A 22,512-nucleotide genomic window follows, 5' to 3' on the forward strand; every position below is an offset into this window, starting at 1 on the left:
CACGGGTCCTTCTGCAACAGGGGGTCCCACTATGCCGGCGAGACACTAGGAGAGCAGTCCAGCTCCAAGCCAGCCCACGCCCCCCCCACCCCCACCTCCACCTCCAGCCAACTGGTGAAAATCCCCCTAAACCAACTCAAACTCCTGCAGATCCGGCCTGAGAATGTCTCTGTTATTCTAACAGACCTTCAAATGCATGAGTCATGATCAGGGACATTTCATTGACAGGAGATGAAGGTGCATCTCCCTCATCACAAGCAGGAAAACCAAACAAACCCCTGGTGAGTGTTCTCAAAACCCTGATATCCTTGGGGCTGAAAACATAAAATCCTATTTAATTTGAGATAAATGCGTCAGAGTTTTGTGAAACTGATTTGGGCCACGAGCAGAGCTGATGGCGAAACTGGCCCAGGATCAGCTCTGCAGTGGCCCAGTCAAAGAAGCCATCCACACGACGGTCTAATTATGTCTCTTTCATCTTCCATGTCAGTTTGTATTTTTCTCTCCGTCATGAAAATGTGTCACGTTATATCACACCATGAAATGAGAACATGATAATAAGATCCTATCAGGGTGTCATGATCTTTAATGTTTATATTGTCAACGTCACTGGGACATACACTTATGTTGCTGCTTGCACTTATTTGATGAAATGTACTGATTTCCTCACAATCGTGTCATATTGCTTTCCTCTCAACACGTTATGCAATGACTAAGTTATTCTTATTTTACAGTGAATTTATTGACATTCTTAACAATGTTTACATTTTTCATTTATGTTTCCATTTTTTATTTATGTTTCCATTTTTTATTTATGTTTTTCGTCATGGGTTAAGTTATGTTTTTTACTCCTGTATTTTAATATCTATGTAAATATGTGATGTTGTAAAATGAACAAATTTTAAAAATGTGAGATTGTATAATTTAAAGGTGCTGATGTTTCTAATTAGGTGGCGCTACTCTATTTGAACCTCAGAAAGCTTTTGGTAGTAGAATGTACTGTAGCTGCTGTTCATGTCCGAGCATCGAAACACAGATAAAAGAGTCACATGTGAACAAAGAAAAAGCAATATGTCTGCTCTGGTGCAGTATGTCCTGTCACAGGTCAGAAGAACCACAGCTGAACTCATTCAGGGCAGATGGGCTTCTTTATTAGTATTTGAGTGTTTACTGTATTAACATGCAAAACCCTCTTGCCATCTAGGGGTGTATATAGCATCAGAAAAGCATGCTTGTGATAAAGTACTGGGAGCCTATTGGTCACTGTTTGTGACTCGTGTCATAATGAAATATTGGATCCATCCACAGAGAAAAAGATGCAACTAAAGACTGCAGATTTCTGGCAGACATTTTAAGACTCGAGGCATATGGATGACGGGGATACAAAACACAAATAGATCTCAGTGTAACTGGAAAATATGATTATTTTTATGGTTGTCTATTCCAACTCAGTTCTCACTGACTTGTGGCCACACTGTTTGCAGTGTACCAGCACAGAAAAGAGATTAGGAGTTTTTCATAATTTCTCCTCCTTTTTGATTCTAGTATTGTTTTAGTGAATAAATCACAACAACCACAGGCTTGTGTGGCATAAATGGAAAAATGACCTTTAACTTACACCTGCAATATATGGCCAATTTGACTTACTGCCTTCCCCTAATATAGCATTTTCAAATGGGGAAGATTCAAAAGCTCAATATATATGGTTTATCCATTTTTAGCACTGACATTGTCCTCACTAGCTGAATGTTGGCCAAAATATGGTAATTGTTTTACCTATGTGCAAGGGCTCTTCCATAACAGATAATGCGATACATATGACTCATGATTTGATGTACTTGTGTCCCTTGACAAGCCTTCTTGCATGCATGTGGTTCAATCTGACTGTACAACAGCACTGCAGCCTGTTCCATTAACTCATGACTGATCAGGTCCAACTCAATAAGCTAAAATTGGCAGCTTCCGTTTTTTAATCTGGTGTTTTAAGAGATTTTAAGATATTGTGCCCCCAAGATTTAATGATAGAAACCCTCCTGCAGGAGAAAATGTTGCCAAAAAGCAAAACTACTGCCCTCTAGTGTCTGAACTGTGGAGGTACTTGTTTTCCGTCATGCTGATATAAACAACCCTGTATGAACAAAAACGTTTGCTTTTTATATTATTGTAACTGTACAATAAATATATTTAAGAAACAGTTTTAAATAAAAATCAAACCTGTAAAATCTCAAATTGTGGGTTCAGTATCTTTCAGCGACAAAACACTCAAGACAGGTGGTGGTTTGAGCATTTCACATCTTTATTTCTGTATTTTTTAAACAATGTTGTGGCACCCAGGTCTACAGTCTCAAAAACGTGCACAAAAGTCTCTTTCCTGCAAATAAAAAATAAAATAATTGTCTGACTCGAGCAAAGCAAAGAGCAGGAAACTAGTGTTAACTCACAACCCTTTCTTTGTCTGGTTCCAGATCCTCATCACATCTAATAGAGAGTGTAGTCATTGTCCAGGAGTTAATCCCCCTTTGGTAGTTTAAAAAAAAATATTTCATCCATTTAAAACAAATATTCCAACATTTTTTTTAAGTATACATCAGTCTTTACAAAAAAAGCGAGGAGAACCCTCTGCTTCTGAACCCCAGTGCCAAGCCCAAATCCCCCAAAAACATCCCATCCCAGCAAAATATCAACATATGATCTCAGGACGAGGAGAGGGGGGGAAACATGAATGACATGTAGAGGAGATGACATGCGTAGAAATACAATTTAAATTATCTGGAGAACTAATGAGTGTTAAAACTTTTCTCACTATAACCAAATACAAGTTTGTGACAGTGCATTGTATAGCTACGTTTTTTTAACTCATGTTACAAGCACTTCAAATTGAAAAGGTGACAAAGGGGAAGAAAGAATGCTGTGTATAATTAAATGAAGTGTGGACATAAAATGGACAGAAAGACTTTGTGGAACTGGGTGAGAGAAGGGAGGGGCGTGTATATATAAACGGAGAGTAAAACAGTCTATTATTTTTTGTCTTCCTTTGAAAAGAAAAAAGACTGACTGTACACAACTAAATCTATATGCCTATTCAGAGTTTATCAACTCCACTCCTTTGTGATGGCGAGAGAAAAAAAAGGGGGAAGAGAGCGAGGGATTCATTAAAAAAAACTAAAGTCTTATAACAAATAATTAAAACCTCCAACTCGACTCAAAAAAGGGAATTAAAAACCTAGTACGATTCTTCTGACTAAAACCAAAACAAATGAAATAAATAATGAACTGAACTGAGTGGGTCAAATCAGTGTCAGTTGACATGATTTCAAATGACAAAAGAGGCAGCATAATATATAAACTCTTAAGTTGGGTAGTTGCATTGACTGTTTTGTGGTGGCCGATGATATAAAAGTGAGATTTAGTGCAGATGCAGTGTCGTACTAGTTGGCTGCCAGTCCTGTGGCCTCAGAGGAAAGCCTGGAGAGAGAGACACCCGGAGCAGGGGGGGGGGGAAGAGAGAATAAGGCATGCAATCAGACAACATACATTTCATATACTGTACATTACGAGCATAAAATGCTTGATATGATGATTTTTTTTTAATACAAGTTGTATTTAGTGTTCCTATACTAAGAAAAGTTGATTAGTTCTTTGAGATACTTGTTAATGATTACTTCTCTCATCCGACAGCTTTTTAGAGCTAAAACTGATACTTTATGGTTTAATGGACCAATGGTTAAGATAACATGTTTAGAAACACGCTTATTCACGGTCTTGCTGAAAATGGATAAGGTTGATAGCAGGTGGTTAGCTTAGTATAGCATTAAAGCAGCTAGCCTGATTCTTTCAGGGTAAAAATGTAAAATAAATCACTAAACCCAACTTCCAGCACCTCCAATATTCACAATTTAACACATTGTAATCAGTTTGTACAGAGAAACAGTCTTGTCGTCACTGAGGTTGCCAGGCAACCAGCTGAGACTTCAGGAAGTCAGTGCTTTGGCCGAGAAACAGGCTTGCTTCAAAATGCAACTACTCACTATTAAATCCACTATAAAGTGGGTTCTCAAGTGTGGTGTTATCTTAATGTATAGTGAGAATTACAATAACATAGGACTTAATGTAAACATTTACAACAAATCAAGAACTAAAACAAGAATCATGCATTGCGCTGAAGACGTGCAAGAGGAGAGAAATCTATTGAGGTCCGATAATGAGTTTTTATGTGAGAAGCGTAGAGCAACGGCCACAAAGTATTTATGAATTTGGGTCACCCAAATGCACTTTATAAAATTTGCAATGGCAAGTGTACTAGCATAAATGGTGAGTGGAGAGAAAGTGGTAATGATTTGAACACAGGCATTGTCTGACACAACCCTTGTGCAACCACAATGTGTTTTACATTTCCATTTTGTAAGGATTTCACAAACAAGAAAAATACGTTGATTACGGATCTTAAGAGATGCTGTTAGCTCTCGACAGTCAGGTTAGCAGTTTCCAGTCTTAGTGTTAAGCTAAAGAAACGTCTTGCTACATTTTTACTGTACAGACATGAGGGATATTCATCCTTTCACCCAACTGTCAACAAGTTAGCATATTGGCATTTCAACTGTCAACGTTTTTATTTTAACAATAAGCTTAACTGGTTAGATGCGTTTGCATTTATCACATCTACATAAAGATCTAAATAAAGGGTGGTTTGTTGCCTTTGATACCTGAGGGCATATTTACTTGGAATTGACATTGCAATTGCTTCTTACATAAGCTAACAAAAAAAAAAATACACGTTATAACATCCAACAATAGTCACTTAAAATTCACTACAAGAAAACTATTCCAATAAATACAATGTGACATCTTAAAGAGAGCCGCTACCTGAGCAGAGCTTACACAAAGAGAGAAATGCTTCAGTAAAATATTTCACCGCCCATGCTAAGTCATTTAAAAATATAATGCACTCAACATGTCATTTCTTTAGGAGACAGGCTACAGATATTTATTTCATAAATATGGCAGCAACCATCTGTCTGGCTGTTAAATACTAGTGTGTGTGCATTTGTTTCGGTAGTAAGCGTGGCGTGGCACAGCCAGATACAAAAGCGAGTGCAGTTACAGACAACAGAGAGCATCGTCAGCACTTTAGTAGATGACTTGTGCTTCCTTGGTTAGTAAGGGGAGAGCCTTCGCCTTTTAGACTTGGAGCTCAGCTCGGGGGTGATTTTGGGCTCAGCGGGTATTGGGTGAGAGGGGTTACTGACCCCGCTGACAACATGGAGGGCCAGCAGAGGGAGGGGCTTGAGACTGAGGAGACTTGAGACACAGGCAGGAGAGCTGGGGAGCAGGGAATCAGTGGAGGAGGAAGAGGAGGAGGAGGGAGGAGGAGGCGGCCCTGGAGCCAATAAGGACAGAGGGATGGAGGCTGAGGGGGGCACCACACAGGAGGAAGAGGAGGAGGAGGAAGAGATAGCAGCAGAGGAGGTGGTGGTAGTAGTAGTAGTAGTAGTAGAGGTGGAGGGAGAGCACGGGCTGGTCTGCTCAGGGTTCAAGGAGGAGGAGGAGGAGGGAGGAGGTTTAGAGGACTCTACACTGTAGAAAGAGAGACAAGGAGAGAGGGACAACACAGTCGGGATGGGTCACAGGGCAGGCTGGTGATCAATGGGTGGGGGGGGATCGGTAGGAGGAGGGGTGAGGGAGGTGTGTGTGTGGGGGGGGTGTCACTCAGTGATGTGAAACGCCAAACTAAAAGTTTCATTAGAAATAAATGTGTGAATCCAAAAAGAAAAAAGGACATCTCTACTGGTGGATCGATGTTAAGCCAAGTGAAAAAGCACAACAGCAGACTGACAGAGCTGGCAACATCAAAGTGATGGTAAGCAGTGGTTAAAAAGAAATTGTAAAAAAAATAGTGTAAATGAATCATTGGAATTTGAACACAAATCCAACCTAAAAAAGCTAGGACAGCGTATGTGTATTTACTAGGGCTGTCCCGAATACCATTTTTCGGGCTCCGGATATTCGGTAATAATCAGCAGCGAATATTCGGCCTGCACGTGTATTTCGCTGTTTTCCCGGCATTCATTTTGTTATTCTACAGTATTGTTGTTTTTTTGTTATTTCTCAATGTAACCCAATTTGTGTTCTTTGAAATTGAAAAGGATATTGCATTGTGCTTGTTATTTTCGTTGCAGTTGTATACTGTAAGTGTAATTTGTAGGGCTGCCCCCCGATTAGTCGAACAAAGGTTAGTCGGCCAAAGAGTCTTTGGTCGGTCAAGATTTAATTGTTCGTTGGTCGCCGAAAAAAACAACAACAAAAAACACGGAAACAGGAGGTGACAGTCAGTCACTTGTTTGGACGTCAGATAAGCTGATAGTTTTAACCATGTCAGGCGTAAAATCAAGAGCTTGGGATAGCAGTCAGCAGTCAGCTTCACTACTGACACATGGACCTCCAACCAAATGGATGGTTACATGACTGTGACGGCACACTTTATTTCCCAAAAATGGCAATTACATTCATTCGTGTTGGAGACTAAAGGACTGGAGGTGAGCCACACAGCTGCCAACATAGCAGAGCGACTCAGCGAAGTGATGAGGAGTTTGGGATTCCGCCAGACAAGAGGGTCGCTGCGGTACACGACAATGTCGCTAATATGGTGTTGTGCGCTAAACAGCTATCTCAAAACCCGTCCTGGGGTAATGTCCAGGGAATTCGTTGGGAGGGGCACACCTTGCAGTTGTGCATAAACGCGGCTGTTAAATTAGATCCCATCTGCCGAGTGATTGCTGCTGCCAGACGCCTTGTGGGACACTTCAAAAAAAGCGCCAAGGCAACAGCAGCTCTCACTTTGAAACAGAAGCAACAGAATGTGGCTGAACACAAACTGATACAAGATGTGTCCACACGATGGAACTCCACTTATTCGATGCTGGAGCGTCTTCTGGAACAGAGATGTCCGGTTACAGCTGTGCTTTCAGAACCCAGGACCACCCACCGGTCTGACCAAGATCTGGATCTCACAACTGCCCAATGGAGGACAGTGGAGGACATTGTCTCCGTGCTGAGGCCCATGATCTCCCTCACCGAGCTGCTCTCACAAGATATAAACGCATCTCTGTCTGCCACGCTGCCGATGCTCGTCAACATGAAGAGGCGCCATTTGTTGAGTCGTGATGATGACAGCACGACCGTGAAGGCAGTTAAGAAAAAAAAAAATCACAGAGGAAATCGACAAAAGGTGGGAGCTCACAGGGAGTCTGGAGGGCAGCATATATATTCAAGCTGCAGTCCTTGACCCACGGTTCAAGAGCTTGTCATTCCTCGATGCAGAGAAACGGGACGATGCATACACAACGGTGTCGGATCTGGCTGAGTTTATCTCCAGCAGAAGAAGCTACTGCTCAGAGAGAGGACAGCAGCGGCGCAGAGGAAAGTGAGCCTGCACCAAAGAGGCAAAGGGAAAAGCAGCAGGACATATTAATGCTGATGGCCTTTGATGAAGATCAACAGACGGAAGAAGAGAAATTTGGTGGAAAATGAATGAGGAACGCTATCCCAAGCTTGCCAGAGCAGCTAAGCGCATCCACTCCATCCCTTCCACATCCACGCTATCGGAGCGCATATTTTCCAAAGCCGGCTTCATTGTGAGCAAGACACGGAGCTCACTTCTCCCGGACAACACAGACAAACTCGTGTTCTTGTCTCATAATATGAGAAGACTAAGATCGGAGGGAAACCCTGAAAGTCAGGTAGTGGCCTAGCCTAATATAACACCATAGTTTTGTAGTTTATAGTTTTCGTTCGTTCAACTGAAGTGTTTAAGTTAAGTTAAGTTAAGTTAAGTTAAGTTAAGTTAAGTTTTGCGGTATATTTATAATTTTTGTTTGCATTCCGACCTCAGGAAAAAACTGAGTTTTATTTTCATGATGAAAATACTTCTCCGTAGGCCTGTTTACTTTTGCACTGATATTTAAATATTTAAGTTGGCTTGAGCCTATATTTATTTATTCGTTTGTTTATATAATTTATATTTATTTTACATGTTTAAAAGAAACGAAAAATATAGTTTAAATTTAGTTTTTTAACAGAAGACTGTTTTTGTTTGTTTTATAAAGTTATTGTGTTGGTTTTAAAAGTTCATAAGTTGTGTGATGTTTTTATATGGTGTGTTGTGTTGAAATAAATTAACAAAATGTTAAGACAGTCTCCTTGTTGATTTTTCCAACAAATTCAGAATCATAATTTAATTACTTGACGGTTGCGCGAAAAAGGCGGTTTGTCTCTGTGTGCGCTTTCATTCGCGCCACTGGTCGATCAGTGGTCGACCAGTGGCCTTACCTGACGACCAGTGGTCGACCAGGAACATTTTTAGTTGGGGGCAGCCCTAGTAATTTGGCTATTTTGTATGGACATCCTTTTATTTTGAAGGAGAGTTAGTGCTGTTGACAGGAAGTTGTTGTTAACGGAGATATCTACATATAAAGACGGCGAAAGTAAACAATAACGTTTATGGTTAAGTGTTAGCCAGCCAGCCAGCCAGCCAGCCAGCCAGCCAGCCAGCCAGCCCCCCCCCCCCAAAAGAGGCACTAGCTCTTACGTTGATATTGGAGATTTCAAATTAGAAAAAAAACAAAATGGGGAAAACAAACAAAACGAATAACGAAATTGAAACCCGAATAGTACTCCAACGAACGAATATTCGGGTATAGCCCTAGTATTTACATACGATATTAAATAAACTATTTTATCCTCTTGTGGATTAGCATTGTGAGATATAATCAGGTAGATCAAGTAACTGTGGTTTTTCCTTTAACATTTATGGACTACAAATAAGAACGTGGTAAATGATTAGTTAGTCAGTCGCTGGTAATAATTTGACCAATACAAAAATATATTAAAAGATAATGATAGGGTAATTGTGTAATTAAAAAAGAAAAAAAAGAAGCCTGCATGCCTGACACTGCTCAAGGCGGCTGTCCTACTGATGAACTCTGAAGCATGATGTTTTGAGTACCAGAAAGCAGTAGAACTCTTGTTACCCTTTTCCAACTAAATCTACAAAACAGGGATGGACTGTTACTGCGACACTCCCCTGCTCCAAGTATAAAGAAAATAAGCAGTGGCAGTAAATGGAAAGATAAAGTCGGGGCACAGCAGGAAACGCATCCAGCTGAGCAGCTGTTTCCGGCAACTAGGCTAACGTTCGCTACGGTAAACCAAATATCACTTCATCATGTAGATCACTTATGCAAAATATTTATTATTGGTCGTTTAAAAGCTATTTTAGTTGTTGGATACGTCAATTCATATAGTGTGGTCTAAATAGTCTTCTAATGAACATGGAAGGTGTTTGCTGCGAGTACAACTAATGTGTCAACATCTGATTTTTTGTTTAACATAAGTGATGTCAGTCAAAAGTTTTCTAAAAGGAAAAAAAACCTATTTCATAAATTAATGATTAACAATTAACTGATAAAACATTAAACTGGACAACTATTGGTTAAACTAATTGCTTATGATTTGTATCCCTAACACAAACTGAAGTGGCGCAGAAACTCAAAGTAAAACAGGCTAATGTAATGCTTGAACTTAAAAACCTGGGACTGATCGCTAACCTTGTTTGAGCTAGCTATGTTATTGATGATCTTACCTGGCATTGATGAGGTACTCGGCCAGACTGATGCTGGCGGGAGAGCCTGTGATGGTGACCTGGCGGTCAGTCGATCCATCCACTGGATTTGCAATCTTGATCTGGGCGCCTGACATTTGCCTAATCTCGTTGATCTTTGCTCCTTGGCGGCCAATGATGCACCCAATCAGCTGTGGTTAAGAAGAGCAGGAGGGGTAAGTTATAGGAATAATAGAGTCTGAAAACACTATGGAGATGCCTTTGGATAAAGGTAGCAACTTGGATTTATGAAGCTTGAATAAAGCTTTATACACAAAAGGTGGTTATTCACAATTATTCAGTTTCTTTTTTTTAAATTACCATCAAACAGTAAGGTTAGATAAATACAGCTGAATTGTGGATGAGAACAGATGCCCTAACATGAACTGTTAAACATTTATAATGTTGTTTTAGAAGTACTCACATCATTTGGAATGGTCATCTCATGGGAACTGGTTTGAGCAGAAGCATCCATCCCTTTAAGACAAATAAACAAGAACATTTAATCAAAAAGGATTTAACCAAAACAGTCAATCAAAAATGTGCACTCAACATCTATAACATATTAAAGTCATTGTCATCTGTCCCCATTTCCTCTTATTTGGATTGTAGTGTTTTGTGATGCATTGCATGCCAATGGGATAGGTAAAATACCAATATAACACTTTCAACACAATGCAGTCTGATATGACCTTAACACAAAACAAGGTTTAGTCCTATCAATGTTTAAGCCTTGTTGGGCTGCATACCAGTGAATCCTTGGTTACTTTGTGCGATGGGGAAGGGGCTCTGCTGCATCGCCAGCTGGTGAAGTTTGGTGAGCTGTGGAGAGATAGCAGCAGAAGGAGACTGTGAGAGAGAAGGCAGTGAGGGAATGGAAAACACAGGAAGAGGGAAAAACAGAACACAACAAATAACAGTCGGTACGGACAGCTACACTAAGAACAATTAGGAAACTGGTGTGTAAATATCTGATCCTCTGACAAAGCTCTACTCAGGTGTCTGAGCACCACTGTGTTTCATGGCTTATCTATGTGGGGTACCCAAGTGTTATTCCTCCAAAGTGCAGGCTGTATCAGCTGGTAATGCTATCTGGGAGTCTTCAGGGCCAAGTCACAATACATAAGAGAAGCAGCTCTCAATATGCAGGTGTTTCCCTAATCATCACTAATACAAGTCCCAACTATAATCCGACCCCTGACAATTTGCACTGAGCATCACACTTTTCCGGTCATCAGCTCTATAGCGGGAAGGGAGGATTTAAGGAAGAGACAACATGTTTGTGTCACTTAACTGAGATTAATAAAGAACTAATTGCATTAACTCGATTAAATATATATATATATATATACACATACATATATACAGGACTGTCTCAGAAAATTAGAATATTGTGATAAAGTTCTTTATTTTCTGTAATGCAATTAAAAAAACAAAAATGTCATACATTCTGGATTCATTACAAATCAACTGAAATATTGCAAGCCTTTTATTATTTTAATATTGCTGATTATGGCATACAGCTTAAGAAAACTCAAAAATCCTATCTCAAAAAATTAGAATAGTTCCTCAGACCAAGTAAAAAAAAAAGATTTATAACAGCAAAACACAATCAAACATTTGAAAATGTCCATTAATGCACTCAGTACTTGGTTGGGAATCCTTTTGCACGGATCTTCTGCCCGATACACGCTTAAGAAAACTCAAAAATCCCTATCTCAAAAAAAATCAAATTAGAATAGTTCCTCCAGACCAAGTAAAAAAGAAAAAGATTTATAACAGCCCACAAACACAATCAAACATCTATGAAAACTGTCCGATAATGGCACTCAGTACTGGGCCTTGGGACGAATCCTTGTTGCACGCGGATTACTGCCATCAATTGCGGCGTGCATGGAGGTCGCGCCAATCCGCCGCCTGGTGGCATTGCTGAGGTGTCTATGCAATGGAAGGATGAACTATGCACTCCTAGAGCAATGTGACTCTAAAATAGCGGGCACTGAGACACTGTATCTTAAGCATCATGTGTCTGTAATTGCTGCGTCTGGTGTCTTTCAGCGTTACTCCTCTTCACATACTTATCACTTATTCTTCTATAGTGTTGGGTCTGGTGTCTTTCAGCTTCTTCTTCACAATACCCCACATATTCTCTATGGGGTTCAGGTCAGGGGAATTTGCAGGCCAATCGAGGACAGTAATGCCATGGTCAGTACACCAGTTACTGGTGGTTTTGGCACTGTGGGCAGGTGCCAGATCATGCTGGAAAATGAATTCCTCATCTCCATAGAGCTTTTCAGCAGACGGAAGCATGTAGTGCTCTAAAATCTCTTGGTACACAGCTGCATTTACTCTGGGCTTGATGAAACACAGTGGACCAACACCAGCAGCTGACATGGCTCCCCAAACCATCGCTGACTGTGGGAACTTCACACTGGATTTCAAGCAACTTGGATTTTGCTCCTCTCCAGCCTTTCTCCAGACTCTGGCGCCTTGACTTCCAAATGAAATACAAAACTTGCTTTCGTCTGAAAAGAGGACTTTGGACCACTGTGCAACTGTCCAGTGCTTCTTTTCCTTAGCCCAAGTCAGACGCCTCTTCCGTTGTCTTGAGTTCAGAAGTGGCTTGACCATGGGAATACGGCTATTGTAGCCCATTTCCCGGACACGTCTGTGAACAGTGACTTTTGATACCTGGACTCCAGCTTCAGTCCACTGTCTTTGAAGCTCCCCCAAATTCTGGAAGCGACTCTTCTTCACAATGCTGTTAAGGCTGCGGTCATCTCTCTTGGTTGTGCAGCGTTTCCTGCCACATTTCCCCCTTCCAACAGACTTTTTGTGGATGTGCTTTGAAACTGCACTCTGTGAACAGCTTGCTCTTTGAGAAATTTCTTTTTGTGTCTTACCCTCCTGATGGAGGGTGTCAATGACGGTCCTCTGGACAGCAGTCAGATCAGCAGTCTTCCCCATACTTGTGATTTAGTTTACTGAACCAAGCTGAGTGTTTTTCAAGGCTCAGGAAACCCTTGCAGGTGTTTCGAGTTAATTAGACGATTCAAGTGATTCGTTGAACACCCTACTAGTATACTTTTTCATGATATTCTAATTTTTTTAGATAGGATATTTGAGTTTTCTTAAGCTGTATGCCATAATCAGCAATATTAAAATAATAAAAGGCTTGCAATATTTCAGTTGATTTGTAATGAATCCAGAATGTATGACATTTTTGTTTTTTTAATTGCATTACAGAAAATAAAGAACTTTATCACAATATTCTAATTTTCTGAGACAGTCCTGTATATATATATGCGATATGATGCTTTAAATGATATCTGACTTGCTCTGTTGCTAATATTCAGTAACAATTAAGACTAATGATCTTCGGTCTATCACATCAAACAGCCCTGATAAAACTCTAAACGTCAAAGCGGGCAGACGACATGGTAATAATAAAGGGGGAAGAATCCCAACATATTTATCTGGGACAGCCTAATGAGGCACGTAGAACAAGACAGAACACAAGGGAAAGAAAAACAGGAAAGAGTGAGCAGCAGGAACAGATTATAATTCAAGGAACAGTGGAGAGTCAGGACCATTACAGAACAAATGTCAGTTTAATTCCCAACTGAATTCCATTCAAAATATGAACTGTACAAACAGTGCTGCTCCCTTTACGGTTACAAATGATGCAAATAGTAGATACAAAAATGTAATTAGGGTTGCTATAGTTGTATGCTGATAAATGAGAATTGGGTGGGTGGAAGAACATTTTGAAAGACAGCAGTGCTAATTATGGGTAGGAGTGGTCAAAATGTTTACTGCACTTACATCTGGCTGTGGAATCGCATGCTGTCCTTGTACAGCATATGCCTGAAAAAAATTACAAACAAAAAGGTTTCTTAGGCCCCACAGCTGATATTTCTTCTATACAACTCATGAAGACACAAAGACATTATTATTATTATTATTATTATCATCATCATCATCATCATCATCATCATCAAGCCTATTCCAAACCAATATCATTTAAGAATATCAACACATGTCTTGTCCAAAGTTTCTACTTTTTTGGAAAAAGATAAATCTTTGGAGACAAACTAGTGGATTTAAAGAAATCCAGGAGGGATTTAGTTATTTTGTAAAAAAATAATAAGCTTTTAGTCCAACAGGCACCCTCAATGCATTGTGTTTTGGACCAACAATGGTGGGAACTAGGTCACCACACTTCTGAATGCCAATGCTCAAAACAATTAAACAAATTATGAAGACACTAACAATGAAGAATCTTTAACAAACTGCCTCTGGAGAAAATATGTTATGGTCACTAGACGACAACTAAAAAGGCATTACTTTAAAATAGTTAATGTTAGCGTTATTTTCCTCAAATGAGTAACAGAAGCACCTCTGGTTGCAAATGTGTTCTTATCTCAAAAACACAGCCACTCTACATAGTGTGGTTTGGCACAATTACATACACAATTATCAGAATGCATTTCATCACACATCAATATTTCTAAGGTCATAATATAAGTAAAAGTAGTAAAGCAATAAACTCCTTCAAAAATAAACGTAAATACATTTTAAAAAGGTGACACACTGTGTCGTATGTACCTGTCCGCCAGCGAAGATGACAGGGGATCCTGAAGGTTTGGGTCGGTAGGGGATAGTGACCCCCTTTGGGGGAGACTGTAGAGACAAAAAAAAGGTAGATGTGTTATAATATTGGTGCAAAAAACAACTACAAATTCTGTTGATCGGCTTGTGACCTTTCTGGTCCAAACCCAACACCGCAGCCAAAGGTCCAGGGATCATAATGTTTCACATCATTAATTTATAGGTCAACAGCTACCACTTTATTTACTTCATAGCTTTCATGAGTCCACTTACCTCAAGCATGACCACACAGATCTGCTTCACACACTCAATTATCGACTGGGGAGTACCAGCGATGGTAATGGCTCGCTCTGTGGAGTTGGGGAGCATGTCTCCTGCCACTTGTACCTGAGCACCAGTTGACTGAAACACACAATTAGTAAGTAAAATGAGATCAGAAGTCTGTTGTGCATTTGTCTTAAATGTATTTCCTTCGATGGGTAAAAGGTGACAGTCAGCTGATTAGAGCTTCAAAATGTTTGCATTACCTCTCGGATTTCCTTGATCTTGCAGCCACCCTTCCCGATGAGGGAGCCACACTGGCTGGCAGGCACCACAATGCGTAGGGTCACCGGGGGCTTGCTGGTAGCTGTGCTGTTTGTCATTGAGCTGCTTATGTCCTGGGAATAAAGAGAAAGGTTGAACTAGTTTGAGTTTGAGCTAGTTGCAGCTGAACAGTTAATCCATGAGTCAGCAAAAATGTTGACCTACCTCTTCCAGCTTTTCAATGATCATAGAGAATGCTTTAAAGATGGCGGTGGTTGGACCTGCTAAAGTAATGATCCTCTCAGGACAATTGCCCTCAGAGATATTGATGCGAGCCCCGCTCTATAAACAAATAGAAAGCAAGGAATTAAAACACACACACACACGCACACGCGCACGCACACACGCGATCTCACCTCTTCCCTCATCTTCTTCACAGATTCACCTTTCTATAAGCAGAGAACAAAAGTCAGACTCAGTCAGTATCAGTAAATGGAATAAAATAACACATATTCAAATGATAGAAAATATAAATAGCAGTTATATTAAACAGAACCTTACCTTTCCAATAATACTTCCGACTTCCTAAAATAGAAAAAGAGATAACGATTAATTCGGCTCATCTGGAGTCAGACTCATTTTAGCTCTTTTGCTACAGCTTACCAATTTGATCAGGCAAAAAGAATCCTTCAATAACTTAGGTTTTATGGTTTCACAACACTTTGACAAGAAGAACAGGTGTCATTGTAAGAACTGTAAACAGCCTGATCCGCCTTGAATTCTCCAGCTCTCCTTCACAGGCAGTTTGTGTTTGTCCCACGCTTGCTCAAGATGGTGCTGTTGACCAAAGAGAGATCCAGGATGGAGAAGCCCACAGGGCTGTACGGCTGATAATGCCTTGCTAGTGCCTCTTTTAAGATGCGAAAAACTAGCAGAGCTTTCAAAAAGGATATTTTCTGGACTCATGCAATTTTTGAATATACACAGTATAAGCTGACATGTCAGAGATAGACTTTGGGCAGCCACTTCTTGCCTTATTTTAGCATTTGAAACCATAACAACAACAGGCCACTGTGGGACTCAAAGATGCAACACGTGTGTGGCTATACGGCTGTTGTGAAAGCCGGACGGATTAGTTGAAACAGCAAATGGAATGTCGTGGCTCCTGGTTGCTCATTTTTACCAAGTGTATTATGTAGAAAAGGTTGTTCATATGACCATTTTATTTTTCAAACCGCTCTGGCATTATTCAGAGACGAATGAAGGAGAGGATGATGATTTTAACTTAATTCTCAGTAAAATAAGTCAGAAATCTTGATATACAGAAATCATAGCAAAGAGGAACAATTAATATTTTAGGTAAATGGATTCAATTTTGAATACAACAAATTTAGAGATGAGACAATCAAGGTCTCCTTTGTGAAAGCTCAAACACAGGAACATGCCAAAACAGCACTCCACACTATTCTATGTGATACAGGATGCCGTCACCAAGTCAATACCCTTGCTCATCACATCAAAGAGCTGCCCTTTATTCCCCTGGTATCTCACATTTCCATAAATATAACGTCATAGATTACTACAGTGCCGACACCAGCAGCTGATGGGTGGCCTCACCTTGCCATGCATGAGCAGCCTTATGGTAAGGGTGACATTGAGGCCTCCTTCAATCACACCGGAGTCCATAACTGCAACCTGGGGGTCTGTGCAGAACTGGGGACTTTGGTCACCGAGTTCGATCTAAAAAGGGCATAGCAGACAAGCAATGATATACCACATCATGTGCACTTACAGAATTATCTAAGAAGAACAAGAAAAAATATGGATGCAATTTAAGATAAGAGTAAGGAATTTGGTGTGCTTGTAATTTCAGCATTAGCATTCACTACATCAACATGGACACCCATGGTGAGTTAATAGTCCACATCTTAGCTTTGTCTAATATACAATTTTCTGACCCCTTGAGATTTTGTAATACTTTTCAGAATTTCAGATTATGTTGTTGGATAAAGATATCTCATTAAAATGGGGAAATATTTAAATATCAGCATAACACAAAGAATGTAAAGGCCCATTAAGCCCATATATCTGCCCTCAAACTAAAAAATGCAAACACCAGACCATGAAACATACTTAGGCTAAATGTGTAACATTAAACGTCAAATGTGCAAATATGTGATGATTATACCTGGTATTCCATTAGACAAATTGCTCCTTAATAAACCTATTCAAAGAGAAAATGGTAAATCTGTGTCACAGCTCATGCTAATGAAAGTGATGCGTACTATCATTAATCATGATTAAATAGCTTAGGACTCACTTTTACTGTGCCAACTACACGCTGTTCGTTTGCTGCATTTATTTTCAAACATCTGAGGAGTGCTCCGACCCAAATGATCTAACTCAAAACACCAAATATTGAAATTAATCCATCTCCATGCTACTGCTTGGATGCTAACGATGTCTTCATCATTAGCGATGAATCAAGTGTGTCAACAGAAGTGCGATTGATTTACCCCCCACGCTGTAGTTAAACACATTTCGTAATATCCTTAAATAAGTATGTTTACGTGAACAGCAGACATTTAAATGCATACTTAGCATGTGTTGTTTAGGTTAAAGTAAGTCCATTAACTATTCTTGTTAAGTCTGTTAGCCATTTAGCATGCTGGAAAATGAATGGGGCATGCGTGCGCTACTTAGCAAAGCTAGCTAGTTAGCTTAATTAACCAATGTTATTAATAGCTGTCCAAATATCGGACGCTTTCGTTACATGGAAGCTAGTTGCCCTTTGGATCAAAGGCAGGCACCATAGACTAGACAGGAGATTAGACTAACATCAAAATCAAACTCCTCCGTGGTTAGCTAAGCTAGCCGGATCATACGTAGACTGCGTGCTCATCACCGTGCGGCCTGTTAGCATGTTGGAGAAGCAGCCCGTAGCTACTGGGCGCGATTTCTTTCCGCTACTTCAGATCATAACAGAAATATAAGAACAGCACAGTTGAATAAAACGTACCTGATTCGAGTGATGGTACGTGACCGGGGGGAGGGTTGGGGTTGTAAGGGTAGAAGGGGAGAGGTTCGGGTGGGTAGAAACCCGGGGGAGAGTTTAGAAAGGACTCGGGGAAGAGTGATGATGTGAGATCGAGCTCCACTCCTTTGCACAAAGACAACACAATTATAACCTCTGAACTTTCCCCTATCAGCCAACCAAAACCCCCCTCCGCAGTGTGACCTGCAGGTGCCCCAAATCTCCTCTTAAAAAAGTTACAGTTGCACATTTGTCGAACATTATGCATAAGAACAACATAGCATTTCAATTAAAGGATGTCATATAAAAAAATAAGTTATTGTGCACAAAAGAAACGTGTTCTCTGGTCGTCACAACAGTAGGCTCTCTGGTGGGAAATGACTACTTGTCTACGTGTATTTAAACAGTAATGATCACACAGGTGTACGCTTTATGAATGTTTATAAAATGTTATTTAAAACTGCAATAAAGTACTTATTTATAGGGACACTACTGGATGTAAAGTGTATTGCAACTAATAACTCCAATTATTTATTATCTTGAGGAAAACACCCACGTTGATTTTTCCTTTAAAAGTCTTTATTGAGAAGGTTAGTTGAATAACCTTTATATGTAAATACAATTAGTGATGATACAAAGCAATGCAGAATAACGATTTCTGCAGTCATGTGTTGTAGAAGGAAAACAAATCAATAGGCATAAATAAAAAGCTTCAGTATCTATATTATTAATCTTCCTAAAGAAGAAAAAAATACAATATACACAATTTATTTTACAAAATTACAATGTAAGATTTTTTTTTAATATAGCATAACACACTGGTAATAATTGTAATATGTCACACTGGAGCATTTGTCATAAAACACCCATAAACCAAAACAAGATGTAAGACATGATGGAATGCAAGTAAAGCTAAATGCTATGGAAGTGTTCTGTGACGCATCTTTTTTACATTCTATTAAAAGTGTTAATTATGACCTTTGTGTGTTTATTGTTAATAGTCCTTTTGTAAAGTGACATTTCTGTGAAAGCCTTCCCTCAAAGTGGAAGCCTCGGTATTAGTCACTGCTGCTGCTGCTGCTACTGCTGCTACTGCTGCTGGAGGACTGTGGGGAAAGAAAAAGAAAGGTTATGTACGTATTCAAATTTTAATAGCTTTTTAATTATAGCGTTAAGCACAAACAGGAAACGTTTCCCTTTATTTACACTTTATAAAAGAGCATTTTTAAAGATGTCTATTTTTGAATAGGTCCTGAGGTCACTATTTTTAAGCACATTATAAAGCAAATTATTGATTGAATGTTTACAAATAAATATCATATGTGGTCGCAGAATTTGCAAAAAGAGCTGTAGAAAACAAAACTTTATTTTTCAGAACCAATTAGTATAATCGATTGTTTTTTCAATGCTTATACACGCAATCATCATGTTTCATTATCCAATCTAGCAACTGGTTATTGATAGTTTTGTTGTGCCATTGCAATATAATTATTCTCTGTAGTTAAAATTATAATAAATAGCCTATCCCTCATCAAGAATGTTAATTCCAAACAATGTTGTGTCTCTGCAGTTGTATTGCACTTTGCACTTGTTGAGTCATGATTGCTCTTTCTTTGTTTAGTGCAGGACTTCAGATTGACATGACAATGTCCCGGAGGCCCGGGGCTGAGGGGCGTAAGAAAGGTCAAGTTTCATCTTTTTATCTAGTACTGGCAATAATCCTTCACCTACGAGAGGATCCATTCTAAACAGCTTTAAACATAATCTCACCTTGCCGTGTTTGCCCCCTTTATGTGCTTTCTTCATCTTCTTCATCTTCTTCATCTTTTTGTGGCCTTTATGCCCGGCCAGCCCCATTCCCATTCCAGCCATTCCCATTCCAGCCATTCCCCCCGTACCCATGGGATTTAGGCCTCCATGATGATGACCTTTATGGTCACCTTTGTGGTCACCTTTGTGGCCTTTATGGTGACCACCTTTTGGAGAGTGGGGGTATGGACCTGGGTGAACACCCCCAGGAGGGACTGGATATCCACCTGGAGCCATAGGATAAGGATGTTGGCCAGGAGCTCCATAAGGCATCGCCCCTGGATGTACATTTGGCCCCATGGCTGGGTTCATGCCAGCTGGGTATTGTCCTGCTGGGTATTGCCCAGCCGGGTATTGCCCTGCCGGGTATTGCCCAGCCGGGTATTGCCCAGCTGGGTATTGCCCTGCCGGATATGGTCCTGCCGGGTGTTGCCCAGCCGGGTATGCTGGGTGTGCAGGTTGGGGAAATAGTCCCCCTGATGGAGGTGCAGCAGGATAGGCAGGGTTGTAGCCAGGTGGGTAGGCAGGGTTTTGGGGGCCCATCGGAGGGGGAGGACCTAAAAAAAAAGCAAACACACAATATTGCTCAGAACATCTATAATATAAGTTAGGCCTAAGAAAAAAATTGCTTTGATGATGATATGATTTCCTTACCTTGATTTGGCCACATGGTTGTGCTTATTTGATGTGACACACGTCCCAAAAACCCTGAGGAAACAATGGAGAATTAATGCCTTAATACATAATTAATTAAAATGACATTATATGGCTAAAAACGACACTGTCTTTTATAATTTATTTAGAATTTAGGGAAAGATACAATCCATATCAAACATGTCACCACGTTTTTTTCCAAACAATGTGGTTCATTATTTCTAATGATATCATGCTTTGTCAACACACGTTGTATATGGTTTATTTTATTGTGTCATGAGTTTAGGCTTTGCTCTTGATTATGATTTTTTTTCTGTTAAAATACAAATCATTGTTAAAGATAAAGATACACAAATATTCTAATCTATAGACTGCATAGGTCTAATAATACAGTCAAGCAGTAAAACTTAACGGAATTGACTTGTTTTAAACTTTACAACTACCAAGAAAAGTACTTGAATAATACACTATACAGCGTGCTAACATGGATTAGAGTCACTTTCCCACACGACATAAATACACCGAAAACGGGTCATGACCATAGGTCATACGTGCTTAACATAAATTGTGGTCTACAACAACTGCCAGTCATTTCCCAACACCTTCCTCATTTAAGCACGATATGACAAATCAAAGTCTTAATATTCTGATTGTTGTAGTTTATAGTTATTCTGGTCCATAAATGCGACTAAAAATATGCGTTTGTGAATGTCGTGGGTTTACCTTGGAAACTTCCAGCAGATTGTCAGGAATCTTGAGTTCCGGAGTTCTGTATTTGTTCCGCATTGAGCAGCAGAGATGCATCAGGAAGCCACGCCCGTTGTTAAAGGTTACGCACCTTATTTACGTAATGGCAAAAGTCCAACAGGCTATGATAAAAGGCTGATCTACGTGTTTCTGAGCTACAATAGATAATGTTAATGATGTGTCCTCCCAAACATTGTGAGCAGCATTGGTTTTGCCCATGACACACACACCCAGTGGCGGTTCTACGGGGTGGCACGGGGTGGCAGCTGCCACCTCAGAAAAATGCCTTGCCACCCCAGCTGCCACCTCATTTGGCAGCTTTGTTTTGAAAGAAAAGTTGTGGCTCATCGGACATTTATGAGAGAAAAATCATCTAATGTCCAAGTGCAAGTGAAATGCAGCACAAGACGAGCCTTGTAAACCCCTCCCCCCCCTTGGGCGCAGCTTGGAAATATGATTGGGCGGCGATTTAATTTGAAAGGGAGGACAGCGCAAAACGAGAAGCATTTCGGATACAAGTAGGAATGAGGTATTTGCGGTCAGGGTATGGCTGGGGTACGGCCTACAGCCATACCAATAAATGGCTTAGCCCTGCACCCCATGGAAAATTGATTGTTAAAGTAAAGCAAAAAAGTCTGCCAACTCGCAGCGGAGTAAATCACACAGACAGCAGATAGTAAGATTGATTTCAGTAGCCCTTAGTCTGGAAATACCGAAGGACTAAAACGGTTTTGAAAACTTTTGTCACGTAGGATCGTCTTCTCAATAGAACATCTTTGATAATGTCTTCTGGCCAATCAGAATCACGATAACGGCGTGGTGTTTGTTGCAGGAAGTCCGACGGAGAATACTTTTGGCTGTGTACATCCTATATACATCGGTACAACTATAGAGACTCCACGGTTTGAATGATTGAATAGGTGTGTGGCGTGGCTCATTTTGACACTACAGAACCAATAGGGGCTAATCCACCCTTATCCACAATGTACAAGTAATTCACAGCAGCCTCTTCCCTCTCCTCTCTGTGAGGACAGCCAGGTTCAGCTTCAGAAACAAAAGTAAACCAAAAAACTAAAGACATCTCATTTTTTTGTAAATACGTTGTGTAGTTAATATATATTTATTTATTTTCTTCTAAGAAGCACCAGAATGTGTATTTGATGTTAGTATTTCAAAAATCTCCCTGGGGGAGATCCCCTCCAGACCCCCCTGCAGGTGGGTTTTCAATCCTTTCACCCTGTGGGGGAAATGGCAGATTGGCTCCAGGTCGCCCTTTTTATTTACTATGTATTTACTACTAGACAAATGTGCCTTTTATGTCATACAGTTGGATTGAGACAGGGAAATAATTAATACTCACGCGTGCGTTTGCCTGTCAAGGGGAGCGTGTAATGATATTACATTGCAAATCTGACTGAGCCCCACCACTGTATGGGTTTAGCCCTACCATAGATACCGCAACACAAATACTCTAGCG

At 40.2% G+C, this 22,512-nt stretch overlaps 3 protein-coding genes across 5 annotated transcripts in view; 1 reads left to right on the top strand and 2 right to left on the bottom strand.

Moving 5' to 3' along the window:
• LOC104967292 (mitogen-activated protein kinase kinase kinase 12-like) overlaps positions 1 to 207 on the top strand; it is a 14,610-nt gene extending 14,403 nt beyond the window's left edge. The window contains exon 15 of the mRNA XM_010796705.1: positions 151 to 207. Within this exon, the coding sequence (XP_010795007.1) occupies positions 151 to 207 (57 nt within the window). The remainder of the gene's footprint in view (positions 1 to 150) is intronic.
• A 2,065-nt stretch (positions 208 to 2,272) lies between these two features.
• On the bottom strand, positions 2,273 to 17,974 carry pcbp2 (poly(rC) binding protein 2). Of its 3 annotated transcripts, XM_010796262.1 has the most exons (15): positions 17,811 to 17,974; positions 17,112 to 17,189; positions 16,980 to 17,015; positions 16,409 to 16,531; positions 15,353 to 15,376; positions 15,208 to 15,240; positions 15,017 to 15,133; positions 14,794 to 14,925; positions 14,540 to 14,668; positions 14,264 to 14,338; positions 13,481 to 13,522; positions 10,405 to 10,477; positions 10,080 to 10,132; positions 9,638 to 9,807; positions 2,273 to 3,465 (listed from the first exon to the last, which is right to left on the bottom strand). In XM_010796262.1, the coding sequence occupies exons 3-15, from the start codon at positions 16,989 to 16,991 to the stop codon at positions 3,429 to 3,431; spliced, it is 1,020 nt and encodes a 339-aa protein (XP_010794564.1). In that variant the 5' UTR covers positions 16,992 to 17,015; positions 17,112 to 17,189; positions 17,811 to 17,974; the 3' UTR covers positions 2,273 to 3,428. The 3 variants fall into 3 exon arrangements, with proteins under 3 accessions (XP_010794564.1, XP_010794563.1, XP_010794565.1); XM_010796261.1 differs by lacking the exon at positions 17,112 to 17,189; XM_010796263.1 differs by lacking the exons at positions 16,980 to 17,015; positions 17,112 to 17,189.
• Positions 17,975 to 18,591: 617 nt separating this feature from the next.
• On the bottom strand, positions 18,592 to 21,186 carry prr13 (proline rich 13). Its single transcript, XM_010796264.1, has 4 exons — positions 21,012 to 21,186; positions 20,289 to 20,342; positions 19,596 to 20,191; positions 18,592 to 18,931 (listed from the first exon to the last, which is right to left on the bottom strand). Exons 2-4 carry the CDS (start codon positions 20,302 to 20,304, stop codon positions 18,884 to 18,886), a joined length of 660 nt encoding a protein of 219 aa, XP_010794566.1. The 5' UTR covers positions 20,305 to 20,342; positions 21,012 to 21,186; the 3' UTR covers positions 18,592 to 18,883.
• Positions 21,187 to 22,512: the final 1,326 nt, after the last annotated feature.

Source organism: Notothenia coriiceps, unplaced genomic scaffold, assembly GCF_000735185.1.
Source record: "Notothenia coriiceps isolate Sejong01 unplaced genomic scaffold, NC01 NC01_scaffold00037250, whole genome shotgun sequence".
In the NCBI taxonomy this organism is placed as follows: Eukaryota; Metazoa; Chordata; class Actinopteri; order Perciformes; family Nototheniidae; genus Notothenia; species Notothenia coriiceps.

Coding starts and splice junctions, on each gene's coding strand:
- prr13 (XM_010796264.1), bottom strand. Junction 18,932..19,595: donor AAGGGGGCAAACACGGCAAG/GTGAGATTATGT, acceptor CTTTCCCCACAG/TCCTCCAGCAGCAGTAGCAG.
- pcbp2 (XM_010796261.1), bottom strand. Junction 15,241..15,352: donor TCGGAAGTATTATTGGAAAG/GTAAGGTTCTGT, acceptor CTCTGCTTATAG/AAAGGTGAATCTGTGAAGAA. Junction 14,339..14,539: donor TCTGTGTGGTCATGCTTGAG/GTAAGTGGACTC, acceptor TTGTCTCTACAG/TCTCCCCCAAAGGGGGTCAC.